At 42.2% G+C, this 25,902-nt stretch overlaps 1 protein-coding gene across 11 annotated transcripts in view; it reads left to right on the top strand.

Moving 5' to 3' along the window:
- CELF2 (CUGBP Elav-like family member 2) overlaps positions 1-25,902 on the top strand; it is a 379,621-nt gene that overhangs the window by 262,277 nt on the left and 91,442 nt on the right. For all 11 annotated transcript variants that reach the window (XM_037388905.1, XM_037388902.1, XM_037388907.1 and 8 more), the window contains one exon: positions 14,806-14,888. In XM_037388905.1, the coding sequence (XP_037244802.1) occupies positions 14,806-14,888 (83 nt within the window). The remainder of the gene's footprint in view (positions 1-14,805; positions 14,889-25,902) is intronic.

The raw sequence follows: 25,902 nt of genomic DNA, 5'->3' as shown, positions 1-25,902 counted from the left end.
CACTGGAAGCCACAGGATAAGAAGATGGTGCTCTTGGTCAGCTGTAGTCGTGGTTTGCCTTTCTTTGGTCTGTTACTCCTGTGTATATCTTCCCAGGTGAAATACGAATGTTCCGCAAACAGCTCTGGGAGGTGTCAGAGTTCCTCTTGAATCGTATTCAGGAGAAAGAAAGGAATGTATCTTGATTGTGCTACTTTATGACTAAGATGAAAAAATATGTCCCCTTTTAAAAAGCCAGAAAAGGATTCAAACTTCCAGCATGTCAGGCCATGTGTTGTAAATTAGCCTAGTTGTTTTAGAATTCAGAAGTGTTTCAGTGTTTTAAATTGGGCTTGTCTGATATTTAGTTCCACATTTTTGATAACTCTGCAGGACTAATATGTAGCCTGTTGTTGCACATGAAAAGCTTTTTTTATCCTATCTTTTAAGACTGATGGAATGAGAAGAGGGTGACAAGTAATCACTTAGCTGTCTCTAATGCGTATCATAAGCTTTGACACATACTGAAAAAGTGCAATATGCTGTTCCAGAAATAATTTTGCTATACATTAAGCTTTATCTTTCTTGCATACAAAATGCAAGAGTGAGTAACGCTGCAGTCTGACAGAAGATTTCAAATTGCTTGCAAATATCTTTAGATTTTCCCTAATAAGGCTTAGCAGGAGCCAAAATACTGTGTAAGATTTGAGTCCAAATCTTACCAGGACTGCCCACCAAGCACATCCTTGACTCCCCTATACCCCATCTCTAGTGGGAAAAGAAATTTCATATTTTTAGGACATAATTTTTCAGTTTCTCTGTTGACCTACAGCACTCTGTGGATAAACACAAATCATCTGTGGGTAAGGTTTGTGTTGGGTTTGTTGTTTTTTTTGTGACAAGACCAAGCAACGCTTGTTCCCAGCAAGTACTGGTGGTTGCAAAGCTCATTTGCCAATCTAACCTCTAACCCACCATTCCTCAGTTCTTCTTCAGGAAAAGTTGGCATAGTTTTTGCCCAACATAGGTATTTTAAGCAATAACATCTTGAATAAAAGACGAAGGCACACAGTAACGTTAGCTAAAGGATGCTGCTACCAAAATACTGTGATTGTTCATGTCGGTCCTCATGCAGCCTGAATGCTGATTAAAAGAGCAAGCCTTTTGTCAGAGAAGGAGCAGGGGCTGAAGACAAAACACTGTACAAGGACCCCTTGGATTTTTTTATTATTATTATTTATTTATTTTATCTTGTCATATTTATGGGGGGTTTTATCTTTCCGATAAGACTGAGGACTTTGTTCCAAAGCTGTGTGAGTTTTTTGGTAGCAGAGTACCGTCAAGCAGCACGTCTGCACTACTTTGTTGGACGTGTTCCTGTGGCTGCTGCAGTGACCTGCGGAGAATGCCATACAGAATCGTGCTACTCCAAATGTGATTAGATACATTCCGGATCCGCACGCTCTTGATGCCAAGGAACACTGAATAGTCTCATCTACTTAGCAGACAAGCTTCAGTGTAAGCCCTCCTGCCACTGCCTGCTCAAGGCCACCTTTGACAGCCGCGGGAGCCAACACAGAGCTGTTTAGGCACTCGTTTTGTTCCTTTTCTCTATTTTTCCTTCTCCCTCTGATTAAGTTGCCAATCATCCAGCTTCTTTCTCTTCTTGTCTTGATAAGTTGCCAATCATTTCATACAGCCTATACCTCTCCAGCCAAGTATTTCTCTTGTCATAACTTGGAAACAGGCTGCTGGAGATTTATTTTAAATCTTGATCTGATTAAGTGCCGCATCTTGATCTTTGGAGAGCCATAGGGCCTATATATCATGGTACTAGCTTGTTTAGGTGGCTCTGAACGGTATTAATAGAGAACTTGAGACACGTCCCATGGGTCATCCAACACACTCTTGATATTCCCTTCACTTAATAGATACTCAGTATTGGTGAATAGATTTTTTAATGAGTTTTCCAGATCATACATGGTTGATAGCAGCAAGAAAGAAACCATCAATTGTGTGAAGACTTCTGGGGGCAATAACATATTTATTTGTATGATAAATGGGGGTTTACTGTTTTACTCTGGTTATCGATTCATTTATGCAAAGATTGCAGAGCAGTTTCTTTATTTAGGAAGGTGTTCAAGAAATAAATAGTAATGGGAAATTAAGCAAAGCTGGAAGTGTTTGCCATGAAGGTAAAGTGTTTTTGAAATTAATCTTTGCGAGATTATGAAATAGTTTTATGGGGAAATATGGGAAGCCTGTTTCTGGGAAATCCACAGATAGGACCAGATAAAACTTTGGAAGAATTACATGTGGAAGCATAATGAGGTCCTCTCTGAGAGGCAAGCTTATCTGAATTTTCCTGCCTTTGACTGTTTTATAATTCTATTAAAACTGCTTTCCTAGATTTGCAAGATAACACTTTCCCTCAGTATTCATACTTTGTTAGCTAATTTTCCAGTCACAAGGAAAAGACTTTATGAATCATCTTAGCTTTTCTCTCTCATTTTGAAACTACGTGCGTTACACGTCTATTCTGCATCTCCTCTCACTGCTTTAACGTTAGTGAATCATCATCAGGCAAAAGTAAAGAACAACAATAATAAACTGGGATAAAAATCTCTTACTACAAGTATTTTCCTTGCTCCTACGAGGCTGCCTGGGCAGGGCGAAATATGAGCTGTATTTCTTCATCAGGATACTTGTAATTTTTACACTGTTAGGCTGTGCAAAACAAGATGCTGTACACGGGGCAAAGGTGAGTCAGGCTGGGAGGCTGTTGGGAGATACATCTCAAATACCTTTGAGCTTGAGCTTTCTGAGCATGGATCCCACACACTGAGTGTGCTCTTCGTTCTTATTGCTTGTGCTCATTAAGCGCTGTCATTTATTTTTGTGTGTCTGCACAAATATATGGCTTTATTACTAAAGTGGTTTGTTTATCTTTGCTGCTGCTGCATTTATTTTAGCACTCATCTAAACAATTAATTAAGGAAACACTTGAGTGCCGAATACACTTCTTCAGATGCCACTCAGTTGTTGGGTTTTTTTATTTTTTTTTATTTCCAGGAGCATCAAGCATTTTTAAAAAAACATCTTTTGCATTTTTTTTCTACCCATGCCTTTTCCCCCCCTTGTTTGAAGCTTCCACAGGCAGAGTATATTGCTTTGAAAGATCATGGGCCCTGTTGAGAGTTCAAAGTCAAGTAAAGATGATGCTTAAAGTTCAAAGGCTCTGTGGACTTGCATCCTCATCTGCATAAAATTGTTTCAACCAACTAGAAAGATAGAAGAATTGCCAGGAAATTCTGCTATTTCTTTTTAATTCTTATTATTGAAAAAGCTTAATTGGAGAATAAATGTGTCCCTGCTAACAAGTTCAGGGAAAGTGAAGCTCCTTAGATGAAACACTGCTTGAAGGTGTACACAGTGTAGGAAAGATTTGACATGTGCTGTGACCCTGTGAGAGTGAAACTGTGAATGCCCAGAAATCAATACAAGATAAGTAAGGGTTTATAATGTTGGAGTCAAGAAAGAAATGAAAGTGTTTGACTTCATCTTGGGCAAACAGAGCAGGGAGTTTGAGCTATTCAGGCGATGGATTTAGACCCAAGTTTTAAAGATGGGGAAAGCTAACACATTTCTAAGAAAAAAAGTTTTAAAATAGATGAAAATTATCTCCCTGAAAGTAGTGTGTGTATTGTAAGAAATCATGACTTAGGGTGGAGGCTTTGTCAGTTCTTTGACCGGCTGAGGATGGAGCCCCCTGTTAGATGGCTTGGCCAAAAGCAGTCAAATATGGAGTTGGGGGGTGCTGGGCAAAGTAGGTTTTCATTGATTTTAGTTCAGGGTACTTTGAGGCAATATTTAACCCAAAAGTTGTTCCCGTGCTGCTTAAGCACCCCTTAAGCCAGTTCAAATGTCTTTGTATTGATTTCTTCCATGTCATATCAGCAAATTCTTGGAGGAAGCGTGCCAGGCTGTATTGCGCTAGGTGGAAGCAGCACCTGCTCTGCTGTTACTCACATCACTGTTACTGCAGCATCTTTTCACCTCACTTTTTTTTTCCTTTTTTTTTTTTTTTTTTTTTTATTTTAAAAAACAATTGCTTCACAGTAATTCTTTGAGCTCAGGACATTTTATTCTTTCCACTTGACAAGGTGAAGCTAGGGCACAGGGAGATTAAAGGCCAGATTGTTCAAAAGCATTGGAAGACTCAGATGGGCCTTGAACATCACTCTCAGAAGAAATTCAGCATCCTATTCCTAGAAATGAATTATCCAAGGTCAGATTTTTAAATTCTCTTGCAAAAATGGTATCCAAGTCTTCCAAAGCCAGGTAAGTGTTGAAACCAAGCCATACACTATGTTCTTACCAAGTTTTGGGGTAAAGGACAGGGTTGGGGTTCTGTTGTTCTTTTTTTAATGGGTTTTCATGAAGTGTCAGCAGTAGCAACCTTTCCACCCTGTGCCTTCTTTTAGAACTCCTTCTCCCTGGACCTCTTCCTCCTTTGTCTCTTTGTACTGCGAGATCTGGCTTTTCCTGTACTGTCTTTAGAAGACACAGGCTCAGAGTTGTAGAGCTGTCAGGGCTGTGGGTAGATGAGTGGTCTTGTAATACTGAAGGAATGCATGGAATTTAAACAAAACTTCATTGTGTCAGATACAACAGGACTGGATAGACTTTAACTTAAAAAATGCATCATGATATCAGCTTTTGAATTCATAAATTTCTTGATCTACTTCTGAAGGCAAGGCGTGACACAAGACATTATTATTGTCTTGTATGTCTCTGACACCGTGGGCTGTGCTGAGGTTTTAATGTATCTGGTTCTGTTTCTAAAAAAAAAATTAAAAATCTGTGTTATTGCCATGAAAAAAGTAAAGTACTTGTGTGTGAAATTTGTTAGTGAACGAGGGCTGGTTCCCAACTAACGGGTACAATGATAAAACAGTAATTTAACTGATGTTGTCTGCTGAGGTTAAATAAGCTTGCAATGTATTTCTGAGGAAGTTAAGTTCTGTTAGATGGGATGCCGCGGACAAGCCACTTAGATTCCTTTATTGCCATTTCTCAGAAACACAGGCTGGCTGATGTTGGAAGGGACCCCTGGGATTCATCTCATCCAACCCCTGCTCAAAGCAGGGTCACCTACAACAGGTTACTCAGGGCTGTGTCCAGGTGGGATTTGAATATCTCCAGGGATGGAGAGTCCACAGCATCTCTGAGCAAACTGTGCCAACATTTGATCACCCTTACAGTAAAAAGGTTTTTCTCATTTTTCAATGGAATTTCCTCTGTTTTAATTTGTGCCCATGGCCTCTTGTCCTGTCACTAAGCACCACTGAGAAGGCTTCATCTTCTTTACTTCCTCCCCATCAGGTATTTATAGACATGGATAAGACCCCCCTGAGCCTTTTTGTCTCCAGGCTGAACAGTCCCAGCTTTTTCAGTCTGTCTTCATATAAGAGATGCTCCAGTCCCTCCATCATCTTTATCACCATTCACTGGACTCCCTCCAGTATGTCCATGTCTGCCTTGTACTTGGGAGCCCAGAACAGGACACAGCACCCCAGATATGTCTCCGCAGGGCTGAGCAGAGGGCAAGGATCACCACTGAGCTGCTTGCAGTGGTCTGCCTGGTGTGACCTAGGATGCCATTGGCATTTAGCCAGTGAAAGTGATTTCTGATAGAAAATGTAAGTTTTTAATAGTGACAGTGCAGGTGTATAAATTTCAGTTAACAAAGTCAAAGATTTGAAGATCTGAAAGGGATAGTTTTATGGTAAAACTATGCTATTCTGAGGTTTTTTCCTCACTACAGAGTTGTCTCCTAGTTGAAGTACGATTTGAGTGGTTCCTCAGGAGTTGCAGTGCAATTAGAGATTTCATCAGAGCAGTGATCTGGAAGTGTTATCAGGGAAAACCAGTCTTTAGTGATCTTTCTCAGGCATTCAAGTGAGAGAAAACACAGAAGGAAATCCAGGACTATAAGATGTGTGTGCCTAGGAAGTTGCATTTGCTACTGGTGAGTGTCAGGGTTGGAGACTGTAGGGCTTTTGAAATGTCATTAGGGAAAGATGTCTCCCTGCCTGCATTAATTTATGTAAACATGATCTTTGTAGAGTCTTTTTGAATTGAAATACAGTGTCACAGCAGTTTTCAGCTGTAAGAATGGATTAATAAGGGAGCACATCTTAATTTTTCATTTCCATTTTTTTTAGCATCTGTTCTCTGAACCCTCTTTCTCTACTATATCCAAAGACGTGTTTAGCAGATGGACAAAGTTTGGAGTTAACTTGCACAGAGGACATGTTAATTCATTTCAAAGCCAATAAACTCAAATCAGGCATTGTTACCTGGTCAAGGAAAAAGGAAGCAATGGCCATCTGCTAGGAAGAAAAGTGTAGGGATTTGTCTGAGGGGAGGAGAAAGTGATTTAAAGATTAAAGAGAATTAGTGCAAGAGTAAGAATGAAAAGAAGAAAAGAAAAGGTAAGGGGGAAATGAGGAGAAGGCAGCATAAGAAATAAGTGATTATTTGTTTTGTATTTTCATTTAGATGTCCCCCCCAAATTCAGAATTGCTTTAGGGTGCAATGTATATACATAGTGACAGGCCTTGTTTAGAATGATTTCCAATTAACAAAAATATTTCTTGTTTTGTCTATATTTTGAGTATATCATTTTCTATATTTTACAGGCAGGAAGTACAGTGACTTCCCAGTGGAGACTCTTTAGAGCTAGAGACTGGAATAGCATCTCCACCCCCTCTCCCCTTGAGACCTTTTTTCCCAAAAGCTCTGACACGCAGGTTTTATTGTAAGCTGTATGGACTGATGTATAAGATCCCAACCTACCCCTGAGGTCTAGAAATGTGAATGGACCAAACATGAAGTCAACAAGAGGCACTGAGCAGCTGCTTTGTTTTTCTCGCTGGCGTTTGTTGACTGAGAGCCTTCCGTCTCGCAGGGCTGGGAAAGCAATGCCTCTCTCAAGGGGCTTACACAAGGGGCTAGCAGAGGAGGAACATCCCAGGCCAGGCCAGTGGTGTTTCCATCGACCCACAAATCAGGGTGTTGATGCAGTGCTGGCGTGTGGGTCCAATGCCACCGACTGCTCACCTCTATCTCCACAGCATTTTCTGCGTTTGTTTGGGCGTCTCTCATCCACTAGTCAGCCCAGACCATTACAGCTCAGCTTACCTCCCAGTGTGCAGCAATGGCTCCTTTAGGGACAGATTAATTAATAATGACATGAAATTACCTCAGTGCTATAAACCTGATTTCTATGTATTTATTTACCCTGCCACCACGTAGGTAATCTAATTCTGCATCTGCTTTTTTTCCCTCCTTTATGACCATCTAGTGCAAATATCGAATGAGTATTGCCAAGCAGCAAATGTGGAAGTTGGTTCCTTTCTTGAAAAGTAATCCAGAGAGTGCCACCGTGCCGGCCATTTGCTTCCCGGTCATTATGCAGTCAGCAGGAGAGTGCAGGAATCTGCAGAAACTGTCATTGTCCTATATGAAAAAATATACATTGAAATTCTTCAGATACTTTTACAGCTATTAGCCATTTTAAACTGTTTAATATAAGTGGCTTATTCAGAAAGCAAGAAAAGCAGATTCTGGCAATTTTGCCCTTGATATCTTTTCTATCTGTGTCGCACTTTAGTCAAAATTTACATAATAATGGGTAGGGAAGTGTTGTGGCACATGAACCGGTGCGTATTAGTTCTTAGTTGCTTTCCCAAAAGGCTTGAAAATGCAGCAGATTTAATCTAGGTCAAAAAGAAGAAAAAAAAAAAAAAAAGGGAAGGGAAAAAACCCCACACTTCCATTTTGTAGGCAGAGGACATTTATAGAAAGCATTCGTATTCACAAGGGTACAGGAATGACAGAGTGCGACTCCTCCAAAAGAGCTCCCCGGTGCAGCTGAAGGCTGACAGCAAACTAGGACTTGTGGCCAATTAACAGAAAGGCCGTCATAACTTGCAAGGCATGGAGAGAAAAAATTGAGCTCCATGGGATCATTTTTCACCGGCCATTTACGGGGCTGTTACTGGCCTGGAGCATTTGTGCTTTAATGCGATCGGGGCGGTTTGGGGCACGCTGGAGCTGGTGTGTTGCCACCCTGGGTGTTACAACCGGGACGAAAAATAGAGCACAGGGTGGAATTTGGCACGTCCCAGTTGTGAATCCTTCTCGCATGTGAGCCTCTGCCTACATTCAGCTAACATATTAATATTAGAAGTGGCATTGCTATAATATGTGCTGTCATTAGCGTGGCAATGCGGTTTCCTGGCTGGTGACAGGATTGGTAATACGGTTTCCATCAGGGTGCCAATTATATCAAACTATTAGCAAACCTGAGCTAATTGGGAGGCGGCATCGTTAAAGGTTGATTTCTGCAGTATAAGGCAATTCTGTCAGGGATTGCTTCAGGAGTGAATCATTGCCTTCGTATTCTCGAGTGACTCCGTATAGAACAGAGCAAGAGGATGGTGCAGGTAGGAATCAAAATGCGTCCCTGCCTCAGCCACCTTCTTTCTTTGTTCAGCAGAATTACAGAAATAGTGGGATTTTTGTTTCTGGAAACGTTTGCTTTCATTGTCAGGATTGTCTGTATTTGCTCTTCAGGCACTTCAGGTCTTTATCTGTTTCTGTGTGGAGTCACCCAACCAAAATCTCTAAGCTATGAAAAACCTCTCCCAGTGCTAAACTGGTGTCTTCCATGCAGGTTAGCTATTGCACTAAAATCTGTAATACAGAAGAAATGCCGGATAAGGTTCCCATTTCACCACAACAAATTGAACAAATGTGGAAAAGCTTGTTGCTCAACCATGCACCTGAACTCCTGTAGCAATAGGTCTTTTCAGTGGCTTTACTGGAGGAGAATTTCTGATGTCTTCATTGCCTTTTGGAAAATGACGGTGTAAGTCATGGTGGGTTTGGTTGCAAATCACACTGTTCGGGCAGCTGTTTGTGATTTATGGAGCAAATCTTTCAGCATTCTGGTGAACAGCTGGAATGCAAGAGACTCTGAAAAGGCAGCGCTCTTAAATCGCAGTGTAATGTTTAAATTTTGCTAGTGGAAGAGTGAATGTGGAAATCAGGAGAGGAACATTTGGAAGGGGGGAAAAAAAAAGAAAAAGAAATCCCCCTTAATTTAAACTAGCTTGAACTGCGCTGGATTGACAAGAAGCTACTGTCCCCATTGAGATTCCGAGCTTGTATGAAGCCAGCACCTGTTCTGCTTGCAAATGCACACACAAAAGTGAGCTTCATTCACAGAAAGAAAGAAACATAGCGGGACTTCAGTCATTTAGCCTTCCAGTGCCTTCAGTCCCTTGATCTGTCAGCCCCTTAGAATTCAAACGGAGCCTTTAAAGGAATTTTCAATTCACAACATGATGACTTTGTTGATGTCCTGAATGTGAATGTATTTTGAATTGAATTTGTCTGCCAGGATTCCATTACTCGCTAAAAGAATACAGAGTTCAATCATCAGATAATCATTATAGCTGTTTTGAAGTGTTTATTTTATTAGTCTAGAAGGTAAAGCAAATTTCATACTTTTAAGTTGTTGCAGGCTTTGCAGGCGCACTGATAAGCTCTTGTATTTCTATACCCTATGGTTAGGGTTCACATACTGGCAGCAGGTGATAATATGCACAACGCAGGAGAGATCCAAACTAACAAATTTTGACAGTTGAAAACTATAGAAACTCATAAATCAGACGGATGAATGAAGGGTGTGTGTGTGTTCTCCTCTATCTTTTCTCTTTTAATTCCCAAAAGTTAATTTCTCAGGCCTGGGAAACTTGAACATACTTTACTTCATGCAAATCAAACCCTTAGACATCTTGCAAAACAATGTGGTTTCATTCCTGCCTGCATTCAAGGGTTATTTTCTCATATCGATGCACATGTGTAACTCCTGGAAACTTTAAACTAGGAATCACATATTTGGTTTAGGGAGCTGTAAGAGACTTTTTCATACCCGAAGCAAGATGGAGGTTGCCGTATTCATTCAAGCATGAAATCCTGGCTGAGAGATTAAAGCCTCTTACACAGATCCCAGTGCTGTTAAATGCCAGCCAGGACTGTGTAAGCCACATCTCCAAGTGGAAAAGAGCTTCCTTTTGTTAGTGGTTCAAAATTAGGAAAGTAAACATCTCACACGGAATAATTAGTCTGTGTTTGAATTTGGAGAATGTGATAAAAATAACGACACCATGGAGCTCCTTGTGATGCCGTGTGGCTGTGTCTTACAGCCTAACAAAGCCATGTCTGCTCATCTGGGTGGGTGGGGGCCAGGGTTTCACACGTAGCTAATCTGAGTCGTAGAGCAGAAGTTGCACAGGAGAGAAATCCCGTTGCAGGACTTCTCACAGGTCTTAGGAAAATACCCGCTGGCTCATGAGAGGAATGGCATTTTTTGAAGTTTCACAGTGAAAACTCTGCAATTCGTTGTAACTCCGCAATGCGCACAAACGCCCTCCAGAAACCCAGGTTCGCTGCCAGCAGAAGTTCATGGGTGCAGTGGGGTGAGGTCCTCACCATTTGCTCTTATTTGGGACCATCCCTAAATTCTAAATGATTGCTGTAGTGCAGCTGTGGCTTTATGATCCCCATGTAATCCATTGCTGCCATCTTTGACAGTGACTCACATAAAGCTGTTTGTAGCCATATGCAAAGCTGTTTGCCCCTGTTGATGTCTCGCTAAGCAGGTTTCTGTGGAAATTAAATAAATAAAATCTCCACCACTGGTGCTAATTGGTGCCTTTGGCAGCTTGAGCAGGGGCTTGTGAATTGAATGTGTCATGGAGAATTGAATGTGTCAACTCTCTCCCAATGGCTAGGACCTTGAGGTCTTTTTCTGGCACTAAATTTCCTTTGAAAAAAAGAAAAAGGGGGGGGGGGGGGGAGGAGAGGGAGAGAAAACAAGCTGAAATAAGAGATCTTTTCCCTTTTTTTAATGAGCTGTTGAAGTTGAGCATTGTAGTGTACACACTGCAGCGTTTTCTCGTCAGATGCTCTGAGAGGTAGGGCTGGTTCTGCCTTTGTTTCTCAGGCATCCCATTTGTTGCTGTTAGACGCTGTGCAGCACGGGGTGGCAGGTTTTATTCAGTCTGTTCACTGGCAGGATAGCCATGAGGTTGTTGCTGATGTCCTTAAGGGACTGGAGGGATCCGCATGATTCATTCAGTATTTTTTCTAGGTACAAAGAAGAGATGTCTTACGCAGTAGTAAATATACGTTCCAAGTAGAGCACAACCAACTTAGCAAAACACAGGAGCTTTGCTGCATTGGAGGCACTGACTGGGAGCACAAGCTCCTGTTCCTTTGGTCGAGAAGATGCTAACACATGTAGAATTAAACTGGGCTGTATTTCAGGCTGTTGAGGATCGGCAGAACCGTGTCCACACACCAATTCAGCTTTTAAGTTGTCCTGACTAGGAGGGGAGAAGGTTATCACTGTCAGGCTTTGAGTTATTTAGATGTCAGAAAAGTTTAGTTGTGGTTTGAGCTGCTGTCGAGTTTGTTGGTGATGAAGCCAAAATTATGTGTGCAGGGGGCTGGGGAGAGGAGGGTTAGGTTGGTTGGGTTTTTTATTTTTTTCTTATCTCTCAGTAGGAAATGTACATTTTCTTTTCCAGCGGAGTCACTGATTTGTCTTCAGCAATATTATGTTCTCTTAGGGAAAATGGAGGAAGAAAAGTAGTTTCCTAGTTGTCTTTCAGCAAGGGCCAGCTACCAGTCCTAAAACACAGATTAGCCCTGTCCTCTTACACAGGCATCTTCCCTTCCAATATTTCTGTAGAAAGGACTGAATTTGGTTCTTTCTCTTATGGGATGTAGTACTGAGCCAAAGGGATTTTACACTGGAGGCATCTTCAAAGCCAGCGGTTTGCATAACTTGGCAGCGGGCACATCTGGGAAGTCCATAGGCTGAGCTAGAGTGTTTTCTTCAGGACTGTGTGCACTTCTGCCTTTTCTGTTCCTCTGTATTTTTTTATTTTCTTTTTCACTCCAGCCCTGACTGCTTTAGCAGATAGCTACAGAATCAGGTGTCCACAACTGGTGCCTGTGGTCTCCTCAGACCACAGCCAACCGTCTCTTGTTTCATTGTGGGATGTTTTTTGGGGGTTTTGTGTGGTTTGGTTTGGTTTGTTTGGATCCTGCTGCCCCCCCTCCCCCAAGAAGATGCAAGCAAAATTAGTCCAGAGAAAGATTTTATATGTGTGCATTTTCAGATGTGTTGGTCTGTGAGCTTGAAAGTCTCCATTTTTGTCAAGGTCTGATGACCTGGCGGAGACATCTGCACAGCTCCCATTAAACTACTGTCTTCTCCCAGACCTCATTCATAGAGACATTTTTCTCTCCTGCATTGTTACTTCCCAAAAATGACTAGTTAAAGGGTATTTCACAGCATATTCATCTTTCAAGTGTGGTTCTTTCAAGTAGTGCCAAGAATGATAAACCAATAGATTTCAAACTTCTCCTTATCGGAATAAACCCACAGAGCTGAAATAAAAAAATGAAACTGTTTGGACCCATGGTAAAAGATACGACAATTGCAAAGTCATGAGTACTGTTTGATATTTTCCCCACTGAATCCTCTCTCCTGGCTAAAAAGCTTTTTATTAACAAGCTAATAAATCAAATTAAGAAACAATAGAAGACAGACATTGGAGCTGGCTGGCAGGATAGAAAAATGTCACAATGTTGTCTCAAAGTCACACTAATAAATATCAGAAACTCAGATCTGTTTCCCATTTTCATTCTGGAGTAAAATAATTTACATGTGGAGAATTTGCCAGTGGAGTAGAAGGTTTAGAAACACTCACAGGAAGCACAGACCTTTCACAGGCTGCGGCTGTCTGTAGTGCTCATCCCTGCCGGACAGTGTTCAGTTCACTGATATCATTATTAAACCATCTCTATTGTAAACTGTGAAATTTTAAGGAACCTGTTGGCGGTATGAAAAATGTTCCTCCAAACTGCATTAAGTCCTCATTACCTGCCTGCCTACGTGTTGTGTTGCCTGCGTGGGCCACCTCCACACAGTTACTTAAAGCGTTCTTTAGCTGTGTTCTTCTCTGCGTGCTTCCTCCTGGGTGTCCTGTGCTGTTACAGGGATGCTGCAAGGTTGAGCAAAAGAGGGCAGATCAGGTGGGATGTGGTGCGTCACCTTGGTCAACATTAGGGAGCTGATGCAAGCAACATCTTTGCTCACTGCCCAGAGGACAGATTATTTTATCTGTGTCATGCTCCAGCGGAACACTGAGGCTCAAGAGCTGGAGTTTCTTCTATGTATCCTTTGGTTTTAACTTTCTCCAGGATTGCAACAAATCTCTGGGATTAATACAATACAATTGGTTTGTGATTCTTCAGTAAAATCTACATCATCTTGTTTGATATGAAGTAGATTTTTATTCCAGTGGCAGCTTCTGCCTCCCAGCCATCATTGCCCAGCACGTTTTCCCTCTCCCCAGAGCAGCTGGGTCACCGAGCACCCTGTCTGCAGCCACAGAGCTCTATAGGAGTTTTGGGGTCTCTTCTTAACGTGACACGGCTCCAAACCAGGGGCTGCCCATATCCATGGGACAGGGGCAGCGTTCTGCCCCACCGCATTTCCCCTATGGACAGAGCAGCAACAGATCAGTCTCTAAGGGTGCTCCTGCATCAGTGATTAACTGTGCTGGGTGGGAGCTGTTTAAGTGGGGATTTTCTTGTGCATATACCTGAAATCTTATGTTATTCACAGAAACATGCAAGCGATGCTGTCAGAGTGGTTTCCTGCCCACTGGAAGCAGAATTAAGGTCACAAGCCGGGATAGTGTGTTGAGCATCCCCTGCAATATGGATGCAAGATCCTCCTGCAGCAAGCTCTCACAAGTGCCCCACACGTGCCTAGGAGCAGACTTTGTTGCTGTGGGACATTACAGATTGTAGCAAGTCAGATCCTGGTCCTTATTGCTTTTTCCCGTGCCTCTCATGTTCTAGCTTTTCCCTAAAGATCTACCTATGAGCTCTGACCTCACCCTGGGGCTGGTGTGGAGCAGCCTGGGTTGTGTGCGCTGTGGGAAGAATTACTTTAAATGTTTGCCACGGAGAAAGTGGCAGCAACATGTTTGGTCCCACAGACCACCCATTTGGACCATGCTGCCAAAGGCAAAACCATAGGATGAAGGCAACTAAAACCATCTGCTTTACTGAAGGGTAGGCAGGCGCAGGGTGAACAGAGCCTCACTTAATGCTGGCAGCCATCAGCAGCCTCCACTATCCCACAGTGGCAAATTCTCCTGTCACTTATTTTTCATTTTTGCAACTGAGATAAGTGTCCTACCTCCAGTCCTACCTGGTTACAAATAGGGGGGAACAAACCGTAGCTCTTACGTGCAAGACCCTTTAAATAAGGTCCTGCTTTAACCCTATTTTTCGCCTGGAATGCAACAATAAATTCCTTCTGCCTGAGCTTGCCACGCTGCTTATATTCAAAGTATAATGGGGAGCCTTCAGAAAATATAACCTTATTTACACTGTACAAAGCCAATTGGATTTTGGTTAACTTAATTTCTAAGTGATTACAGTTCACTAACAACGTAGGTGTGCTACAGATGCAATGCACAGCGGTGACTCTTTATTTTAAACCATACAAGCTTTCTTTTATTCATGTCATTCAGGCAGCCTCATGATAATTCACATTTCCAGCTTTCATAATATGTTGTTCAACCACTGTTTTTTCTCCCTCCCTATTGTACTCTCAGAAATCATACTCACTAATTTCTGAAAGCTTTTCATTTCTCTCTATAGGTTGTTGTTTCGTAACATTTTATACAAGAAAAGCTGCTCTTGAGGCACAGAATGCACTGCACAATATTAAAACTTTACCTGGGGTGAGTACATTTACTTTTTGATCCTAATTATTTTATCGCCAGCAAAATAGCCCTTTTGCTCAAAATGCTGCTTGGTACCCCAAATGACCTTGGTCCCTTCGAGGGAGGGTGGCTAACCTGATGGTCTGTCCTGTAACAGTGCCAGTCCTGTAGCAATGGCATCATCTCAAAAGGCTCTTTCTGTATGAAGTCCCTTGGCTGGCAATGGTGCTGATTCCTGCTGACCAGAGGCAGTTACTGAAGTGCAATGTAGATTCAATTTTTTTATTATTATAAGGGGGAGGGAGGGTCGGGGGGGAACCATATGGCAGAAAGAGGCTGCACCACTGGGGCTTCTAGTTTGAAAAGGGAGAAAAGAGGCAAAGACAAACTACAGCCAACTTCGTTAACCGCAGCCTTTATCCACATGATTTCTAAACCACCTGACTGCATTGGTGTGGTGGCTGTGTGTCAGGGTACCGCAGAACGTGGTACCGTGTAGCTACTTGCACAGTGTCACCCTGTTCCCTGCCACCACCTCACCTCAAAAGTGTGTTCTCACTGATACCTTCCACCGCTGGCTGAAATGGTTGTGGTTAGGTTGTACAAGCTGTAGCTTGCGTTATCATCCGGTATGGCAGATATAACTTACAGGGCCAGAGAGGAGTATGTCGCTGGTAATTGCATGACTTCACTCAGGAAGCTTGTTCTAATGTTGTCATTTCTTCTGCTGAACATAGCCAAATACTTTGGGGATGGGAAAGGGAAAATATAAAGGATGGAGGTATATTCCCTCTTGATGTAGGGGAAGTGTTGGAGTGTATGCTTACAGACACAAAAAGAAATAAACGTATACAACACTGTATAAATAAATAGAACAGTGACTGGACTGACAGTTATATGGCCAGAATCTCCTTTAGTTCCTGTGGGCTGTATGTGAAATTGGACACTGTGTTTGAAAAACTCACATCTGGCCAGTTCGCTTTATGCAACTCCTGTTAGGAAAGCCACCTCACCTGTCAGTGAAATGAGCAGCGTAGAGAAGTGTGTTGGACCTGTGAGTCCTGCTAATTCGCCACGGTAAAATGGGAGTCCTCTGTCATTTGCAAGTAAAAATGCTGAAAGCGGTGGTAGGAAATCTGCAGATGTAGGCCAGCTGTGAGAAAATAAAAGAAAATTTGTGGCACTTCAGATTCAAGGGATGCTTTGCAGCAATGAGCCCTTGCAAGGGACCTTACAAGCCTCACAGTGGCAGGCTGAGCTTTTGGAGGTTTAGAGGATGGCTGTGCCACCCTCAGAGAGAAAGGAAGGCTCTGAGAGATGATTCCCTTTGAGGTCCCTTCAGAGCTCAGGCTGAAGCTCAGCATCCTCTGGCTCTGCAGCCCCAGTTGTTGGTTCCTGTCCCCAGTGCCAGCAGATGCTGAGCCCTTGGAGGAATGCTCGCTAACCCAATTCAGCTAATGTTGCACTGAACCCAACTTGTGTGAATGCTCTCCAACATACCTGGAGTCAAATGGCTATGCTGATGTGCTGGGTAGGATGGACACTCCAGAGCGGGTGGTTCCGAGCCGCTGGAGCAGGATGCTGCCCAGCTAGCATCCCTGGGGCCAGGTAGGGTGTGGGACCCTACACTGAAGCTCTATCACAAGATCTATACATCACTCCCGGAAGAAGCTGGGAGGGTCCTTTTGTTTGCTCCTCTATTCTTCCCTGAGCCCCATGAGCTGGCTGCTGTTTTGAAAGACCTTAGTTATCCCAGCGAGTGACGAGGGGGGGAAGGCAGGCTCCCTCCCCGACTTCCTCATGTACAGGCGGCAAACCTGGCTCAGCTCTGTGTCGCATCTTGCTTGAGCAGGGCATCATTTTCTCCTCTGCTTTTGTACAGCTAACGAGCATGCAGCAGTTAAAGCGACTACTGTACCTTTTGATTGTTTTTTTACTAAAGCTCAGATATTTTTTTCTAGTGCTCTCTCTAGCTCTTTGCCATTTAAAATGGATCTTTTTTTTTAAACTGTTTTTCTGCCCTGACTCTGAGGTTGCAAACTTTTAAGGAAATATGACAATTACATTCCTGTGACTCTGGGGCCTGGGCTTTAAGATATACCTGATGCTGCCAGAGATGTTAAGATTTTACTTTGAGGTAAGTAGTTATACCTACTTCTTAAAAGAGACACCTCTAGTAAAGAGGAGCGACTCGAATGCAGACCCGTTACTTCTCTTTGAGAGTGATTCAGCACTTATTATATAGCAGAATGTGTATTTTGCACGTGCCATAGGCTGACGTTCAGCCTATATGGTGATACAGTTACACTGCATCTCTGCTATCCCAAAATAACTTCCTTTAAGCATGTTTTAAAGTTGTGGCACATGTGCTGAAAGCACTTCACGTTAGCAGGATTCTCCTTATATGAATTTTTGCAGTTTCCATGTTGTTAGCCCTTGCCCGCTAAGCAGCTTTCACCTAAGGAGCAGGAATGGGTAGCGGGTAGGTCTGTGTGTGAAACAGTCTCAGAGCAAATAGAAGCACTCTGCTGGCAGGGTTACAGCATGGGGTGGATTTGGATCAGGTTCATTTGGGCACCAAGTATCAATCTGGCTCCAGTAAATGAGATACGGTGTGGAGGAGGTTCGGTGATAAGGTGTCTTCTGGAAACAAAAGAACCTGTGCCTTCCACTGTTAGTGTAATACCACCGTGCGTCAGGTGAGAGGCACCCTTAAATAACCCAGGAAGAAAATCTGAAAGCAAAGGCAGGTGATGTGTTAGTGTAAGGTAGGGAGTGATGGCAGATGCAGGCACAGGGGCTGCAGGGATGCTGCGGGGGCTGGACCTCACCTGCATTTTGCCTGTGTGCAGGTACAACCCGTGCTGCTGCAGAAGCGTGGGAGAGAATGCCTCTATGTCCATTAAGTGATAGGGGCCAGGTTATTTTGGGGCTTAGTCTATTCATTTCTTAAACCCAGACCTACTCCGCATGAGTCGGCAAGCAGGGTTTGGATGGGCACTGGTGAAGCCAAAAAAGTGAGGGGTTTGGTGTGACATTTATCCCCATTCCAAGACTGCACAGTCAGTTTAATTTAGGTAGGAGCTAAGCCTGCAGCCTGTTTCTGTATCTGTTTTTTGTGTGAACCTCATCCTTAAGAGAGACATGAAAACACCAGCGCTTTATCTGCTCCTTTGAGCCTGCACCCTTTTAGTGGACATGAAGAAAATAAGACCAGACAGAAATGATTAATGCAGAATCTTGGAAGAAAATATTGCAGGGTGCCTTGCTGTTTGATTACAAGCCTTGGAATTAGTCAACATTTCCATAATTCTAAACCAATATACACCTGTTTTCCCACTGTGATGTGAAGGCACAACTTAATTTAACAGAAACCCCGCTGTGCTAAATCTCTCATTAAATACCAAGCTAGTTCTGTAATTTAAAGTTGCAGCACCACTATTTTAATGGAATTGCCTTTGTATTATAAAATTAATAAGAAGTTAATGATGCACTTTGCTGTATTCTCTCAGATTTTTTTTTTCACAGCAACAACAACAAAAAAAGAAAGATAAAGAAGAAAAACATGTCACCATCTGACACCTCAAGGCTTTTCTGGTTTTAATCATTTTCCTGAGGATAAAATTCATTTTAAAGATTTAAAAAAAATAATAATTGAAAACTTTCAGTATAAGTAGGATCAAACATTGTCTTTTTATTCATGATTAGTATAATCTCTCTCTTAGTCATAATATTCCATGTCATATAATGGAGTTTTTATCTTTCCCCAAAAATTTGTTCAGATATCACTTGTTACAGTAGGATTGCTCCTAGGCAGAGAAGATATACAGTGTTTGAGAAATACAGACTTATTGATATATATGATACACATTAACGAAATAGGGGCAGTTCTATTCTGTTTACTTGGTGCTGGCATCACACGTAGTTGTTTTTTTTTTCTTGAAAATTAACAACATGAATTTCCAGATGCGCCTTTTCAAATATAACATGCAAGCACATTGCTCATATCCTAGCTCAGAGGGATGTGGTTTGTATTATTCAACTTACAGTCAGGTTTTCTTGGAACGTTTGTTTCAATTTGGTTTTAAAAGGCAGAAGGGAGAAAAGGGAAAACCTAATTTGAATGTAATAATGATGTTAGAAGTGTGCTTCTTTGGGATGAGATGTAGAACTGAGGCCTTAACTAGTCTCATCTTCATTAAGAATCTTATGGCTTTGTTAGAGGTGTTTAACTTCTATTCCCTAAACAAAAAAATCCAATAAATTCCACCCATATAAATTTATTCTGTACCTTCAGTTAGATGTAATAATCTTAGTCCCCCCATGCTCTAGTTTGCTGCTTAGCGAAAATTGGCTTCTGTATAGAGGGCAAACTTTGAAGAGCTGTGTGCAGGGACCGCTTTGGCTGCCTTTGTGGCACTGGCATTTTTTGTTTGTTGTCATTTAACATGCATTACTTTAAAACCCAGATGGGCTTTGTTTTGCTACCTAGTGAGTCTGGTAGGACTTCCTGGCCAGAGTTAAGTCCAAGTAGGTAAGAGCACTATAAGCTGGGTGGATTCTTGGAGCCCAATAGTTGAAGAAATACACCTTTAATCTCCTGCAGAAGCTATTTGAAGTCAAGAATCGATGGGAATCCATTTGTAAAATCTACACCTAAAACTCTTTGGAGTCTGTTCTGTATTATAAGTTAGATTGATCTGACATGGCAGCAGTTATTTGTTGCCTCTATGTATATTTTTGCATATAGCCTCATAGCTAAGGTTATCTCAGAAAATAATTTACAGCCCACTCTGATTTACTCCTATGCTTTTAACAAACTAATAGTTTACGTGGTTCTTATTTCAAGTGGGATATATATATATATTCCAAGTAGCAGTAAACCCTTTGTATTGGAGTTCTGGCATGAAAATAGGACATGAGCCGTATGAATTTAATTAAGGGTTTAACAATGGAGGAATACAGTTTTGAGAAAGCTCTTAAAATGTTAACACCAAGGTGGAGTTTGTAGGATCTAATTGTCTTGTAAAATATTAATGGCTTCTACATTTTGCCACGTGTTGTCGAGGGAAAGATTTTTCAGTTTTTACATTATAAGAATCACTACTGGTTTTATTAAATGCCGCTTACATGGTAGGGAAACAGGACTGTCTTAGAGGGAACTTTTCCCTAAATGTTCTGCGCTGGCTGTAAGGAAACCTCAGGGTCCATTTAGTGGTGTACAATTTGCAAAACTGATTTTTAAAGAGGAACTTGCATCATTCTTCTCTTTTGATGCCCGTTCATGGTAGGGCTCATTCTTCCCTACCCCAGGTGGACAATCGTCAGCACGATGCCAGTCCACTTGGGGACTTCCCCTCACCCCCCCAGACCGACTCAGGCTTGGCGTTGAGTGTAAAAGACACTTGGTCTTGCTACATGCCATAGGGTCGGTATCAGAGGTATCGGCAAGGCAGTGCCATGGCCCCTCTGGGGGCACGGGGCTTAAGGGGTTGTAACGTGGGAGGGAAATCTCGGCCATGTGCTGAATCGGTTTAGCAGGTTATTTAACCTTCAGAATAATCTGACTTACTGTGAGTCCATGTTCACTTTCTGATAAAATACCGTTTGTCCAACAAGAAGGAAAAAACCAAATATATTTCTGATTTTCACTTTACATCGTGACCTCATTTCTAATGAATATCCTGGCACGCTCCTTTCTGGAGGAGCGTTTTAATATCCAGTTCTCTCCTCTGCTTTAGGCTTTATGAGTTGTCAGTACCATGTGAATATTATGTAAAAATTACCTGTAATAAAAAGGTAATCATCCAATATGACTTGAATAATAGCCTGAATATGAGATATCAGTGATTTCAAGAGATTTTGACAAAACAAAGGGAATTCAAAGAGCAATTAAGTTAGTTAAGGGATTGGAGTGATTGATTTATGATGACAAATTAAACTAATTCAGTACCCATATAGCATGGCCAAATGCTGTTTAATGAAGGATCCAAGAAGTTTAGAAATGTTTGAATGATGAACATAACCAGCTGGGAAAGTGGAGAATTCCCAAGGAGTGCCTATTCCTAGGAACTGAGCTATAAGACATTGAATGATGTTGAGAAAGTGAATCTGGCCCATTTCTTCCTTTAAAATATTATGCATATTGAACCACTTAATGATACATTTTGTCCAGCCTAGAAGTTATTTTTTTATTATGCAAATGCACCACTTCCACCTCTGGCCCTTAAAAAAAGTTGAACCGACATTGCCACTTAAATGAAAAATCAATATTTGCCCTAAATTCAGGTTCCTTAGCGGAAAGATTGGGCTCATATCCACCATTACTGTGAAACACAGAATGGATTACTAGCCCTGAATTCGTAAAGCAGTAAAAAATGACTTAGGAGCCCAGTGAAATCCCTGGAAGTAGCTGAACTCGCAGCTTAATGGCAGAGCGATGGGTGTTATGCAGGCAGAGGGAGAGGGGAGTATTAACTAAGTGTCAATGACTTCTCTTAATTGAGCAAACCATTTAATTCAGAATTGTGTTGTCCCTTTCTCTCAGTGAAAGATGCAGGGCAGATTCACCTTCCCCTGCAGCCTGATCATTAGGATAGCTTTCTGGCATGCAGGAGAACGCAGTTCATACCCTCTCTGGCTTGTTTGTTGTAAGGATTTAACTTGAATTGACCTAACAGAGCCTTCACCGCTGGGTTTAGTTGAGATTGGAGGTCACCATTCCTCCTCTTGAAGCTGTTCTGCTGCGTATGAAAATACAAAACTCTCTTGGGGTTGGGAGAAAGTAAGTAAAAGCACTTGGTTGCCTTGTACTGAGGGTAGTGACTCAAGAATTGTGAAATCTGGATAGAAGTCCATGCTCTAGTAAGTATTTTTATTATTTGGAAAAGCTTCAAATGTTTGGGAGATACTCTCCAAGAATAGGGAAGTGCAGGAAGATCCATTGACCTGACTCACTGGCAGAAGGAGGCTAAACCTCCATCTGCCTTGCTCAGGGTGGGGGGTGATGCCCCAGCCGAATCCCTGGGGTATGTCAGGAAGGTGCAGAGCTGCACAGGGTACCGGCACCAGTGAGCTCTTTCAGATCCTTGATATTTTATCAGACTGTTGTTTTTCCCTGGTGTAGCAGATCTGCTGACAAGCGATAACACATTAACCCAGCTGCAAATGCAGTTAGGTACATGCTAGCTTCCCCCCCCCCCCCTTTTGGTGTAGTTCAGGATGTGTTTTGCACACCTTTGAAGTATAATAATATTGGGATGGAAAATAAGTAACACGTAATACTTGCTCAGCCTCTGAAAAATGCCCTGATTTGAAGCCCATCCCCAAAAGGTCAAACTGTTCTGGTATGTGGCATGGCTTTACCTAACTGTGGACAGTTCAGGTCATCGCTTTGCAAAATGCCTCCAGAATTTAAACTCCAACTTAGAACATCTTGCTCAGCAAGCCTGGAGGATCTGTTCACAGGATATCACTTCCAAGCTGGGCACCCAAAAATCACTGACTGGAGAACCTTTTGCTGTGCACTTCAGAATGGAAAACTGAACAAAATTGAGAGGCCTTCACTAGAGTACTCTATAGAGTATTGCAAAGCTCACCAAGATTTAGGGGGGATGCTTAGCTAAGGGTAATAGCCCAGGCACTCTCTTAAACAGCTATTTATCCTCCTGCTGGTGTTAACTGTTTTCTGTTATCCAGAACAGAAAGTACAGGTGCTTCAGTCAGCCTCATTAGCACCATGACACAAGCTATTAAAATTGTCTTCGTAATGAAAAACTAGTTCAGGGAGCCTTCCTAGCTGTCTGACTACTCCTACAATAGTGAAATTAGAAAGGCAAATCATAAACAATGTTTCAGGCATCAGGAAGTAACATCATTAGAGATGCCCTTGGATGCCATTTACCTGCTTCGATAGCAATGTTCGGCGCCCATGGATCTGAGTTATGTTATGACTAAAGAGCCTGGGCTTCTTGGCATGTTTATAACAGAGATATTGTTTGTTCAGCATCCTTCTGCCATTGTGTCCAACCCTGTGAGCTGTGCAGCTTCTTTCAAATACCTCTGCTGTGTGGTCCGTGGCTCTGTGCATCGCTGTCGAAGGGATGCGATGTTGTCTCGTTCAGTGTTTGCACTCCCATGGTGGTGCAGGAAGCTGAGGCATCCCTAGCTAGCTTTCTCCCGTCTCAGTCGGGTAATGAACCACGCTGCTGAGATGCACTGTGCCGTTGTATGTGACAACATACATGGTGAGATAAAACGTAGCTTCTGTCGTCTTTGTGGTCATTAGAAACCCCATAATATGTCCTGGAACACCAGTGAAACTGGGTGGCTTGATTGAGTCTCCTGCTCTAATAACACACTTTGGGTAATTAATATGCTGCCTAATTAAAAATACTCTTTGCAGACCCAGAGAGATAATTGATTTTTTTTGCTTGTTCTCCAGAAGAAATTCTCATCTTCATCAGCTTAGTTGGAAGAGACACTTCTTTGTCTGCTCTTCCCCTGTGGTGTGCAGAGCCATCCCTTCTCCTCTTGCCAGCAGGGTCACTGGGGCTGCTAGAGGTGCTCAGGGATTCATTTGGGTGCCCAGCATCTCTTTGGGATACAGACATGTTCATCCCATTGTGGTAGTAAACATCCAAAACCTCTAGAGACACTAAAATGGGCTGTGTATGCCCGCCCTGAAGAATGAAGGAAGACCCCTGGCTGCAGAGCTTGTTTCAGGCTGTCAGTGTCTGGAGCACGTGAACAGCACCCTCTGAAACAGAAAATACCATTAAAGCGTTAAATACCTTTTAATGGGAAAAGCAGTACCAGAGTGGGCAAGGGTAATGTTTGTCTTACTTTTGGAACAGTCCATCTTTTCACTCGCGGCTTTAATGAAATCAATAATGGCTTTGCTCCCAGAATGTAGCCTGAGTGTCTCCAGGAGTGGAGAGATGCAGTCACTGAAAAACACACCACCATAACTCCATTTATTAGCGCAAGCCTATCTCTATTGCCTTGTGCCAGGGAAGTTAAAAAAGCTGCAAAAGAAAAAAAAAACCAACACCATTGAACTAAACAGAGTCTTAAGCAGTGGTAAACAAAATGTAGCTTCCTTTGTGGTTGATTTTTATCCAGCTGCAGCCAAATATCAAAGCGATATCAAAGGAAAGCTACCCATTAATTAATTCAGACTGACTTCACAAAGCAAGCTGGAGCTTTTGCTGATATCTGATTCTGACAACTTCCTAATCTTCACAAGTTGTCATTAAGAGTGGCATTAAAGCAGTCTGTAGTCAATCTCCACTCTCGCCCTATTGTAACTCAGAGATGGGCTATCTCCTGTCACAGGGGGCGGGGGGGATATGTAAGCAGGGGTTAGAATAAGCAACTTTGCTTCTTTACAAATGGAATTTGCAATCTATCAGGGAATCTCATTAATACGTTACCTCTGTAATTGATTCTAGGGATACTCACACAGTCCCACTTACAACCATTACGAGTTGCGGCGAGTGGAAATTTTCTCTTCTAATAGAGAAACACATGACGGGGTGGGGGGGTGGGGAACAGAAAAAGCAAGCAAGCAGCTCATGTCTGAAAGGAATAATTAGAAGTCTGTAATGATCTTAAAGAAAGTATGAATAGAGCCTTACCATTGATTTTAAAATAGAGAACATGGGATTCTGGCTTGAAGAAAATAAGATTGTGGAAAATAAGACGCTAATCAGAGGATAAGATTAGTTTTAAACTAAGAACTATGAGCAACCTGGTCTGGTGGAAGGCATCACTGCTCATGGCAGGGCGTTGGATCTAGATAATATTTAAGGTCCCTTCCAACCCAAACCACTCTGTGATTCCATGATTCTATGAACTGAAAGTCAGGTAGCTCCATAAGTGAACCTTGTAATTCCACTGTGAAAAAACCCCAAACACTCCAGTGCTTTTTACCACTGCCAGGATCTCTCAGTGGGATTACAGCCTCATGTAGAGAGGCAAGGTACGTGATACCTTCAAATTGCCATTCAACTGGAATGGCTTAGATGATTGAAGTCACTTTGTGTTCTAGACCATCACTCAAGCAAGCATCTGCCAGACAGGAACCAGTATTATTTTGTGGCCAATTCATGCCAATACCTTAGAGGAAAATGTGCTGTGTTATACAGTATGTTCATTTCAAATATTGCAAGGAATACTGGGAGGAGAAAAGCTGTTGTGGGAGTTCCTCACCAAGCATTCCCAGCAGCATGGCTGTAGACTGTGCCTTTATTTCCTCCAGGGCCAAGTACTGCCCAAATGCCAGTGACAAATGGGAATTATTTTGATTGTACAGAGAAGTGAGGATTTACCATCGTAAGAGATGAAATAAAACTTACATCAAGTATCAGGAAAAACAGTATCTATCCAATAAGAATAATCTTCTAAAAGAAACAGTTAAATTGCAATCCTTACAGGCATTTGGGGTAGGAAAGAATTAGGAAATGCATGATAGGCAGTAATCCTGTATTGGCATTAAGTCATTCAAGATGAGCTACTGGGTTTTTTTCATCTCTCATTTCTGTGATTGCTAAGAAGTGAAAGAATTGCTGTGCTTGTGTGAATATAGAATCCTCCTATTTGTACAAAAATATATGATTAACTAAAAAGAAAGATGCCGGTGAGAGCTACAGCAGGTTTAAATGCTGTGTTTATATGGTCGTGTCTGGAGGGCTCCGAGGGCTGCTTAGGCAGGCATGGCCCTTGCTTCTTGTGACCCTGTTCATTTTGCAAAGATTGACATGGATTTATCACAGTTTAAAAGTGGCCTGATAGCTAACACCTCTCACGTGTGGCATTTCTCTTCCTCCCTGTTGACATGAGAGTCAAAAATAGAGGGTGTGACTTGCTGAAAATGTCTTTTCTTGCACCCATGCCATCTTCCCCTGTGCTTTCATTGCCCTCTGTAAGTTTCACCAAAGCTGCAACAGCCCTCAGGCTGCATTAGACCTGCTCAGAAAAAATGGCATATGCCATGAAACCGGGAGTTCAAGGCTTCCCAGTAGCTCCAAAT

The sequence above is a fragment of the Falco rusticolus genome, chromosome 5 (assembly GCF_015220075.1).
Source record: "Falco rusticolus isolate bFalRus1 chromosome 5, bFalRus1.pri, whole genome shotgun sequence".
NCBI lineage: Eukaryota > Metazoa > Chordata > Aves > Falconiformes > Falconidae > Falco > Falco rusticolus.
This window is presented reverse-complemented; position numbering and strand designations above follow the sequence as displayed.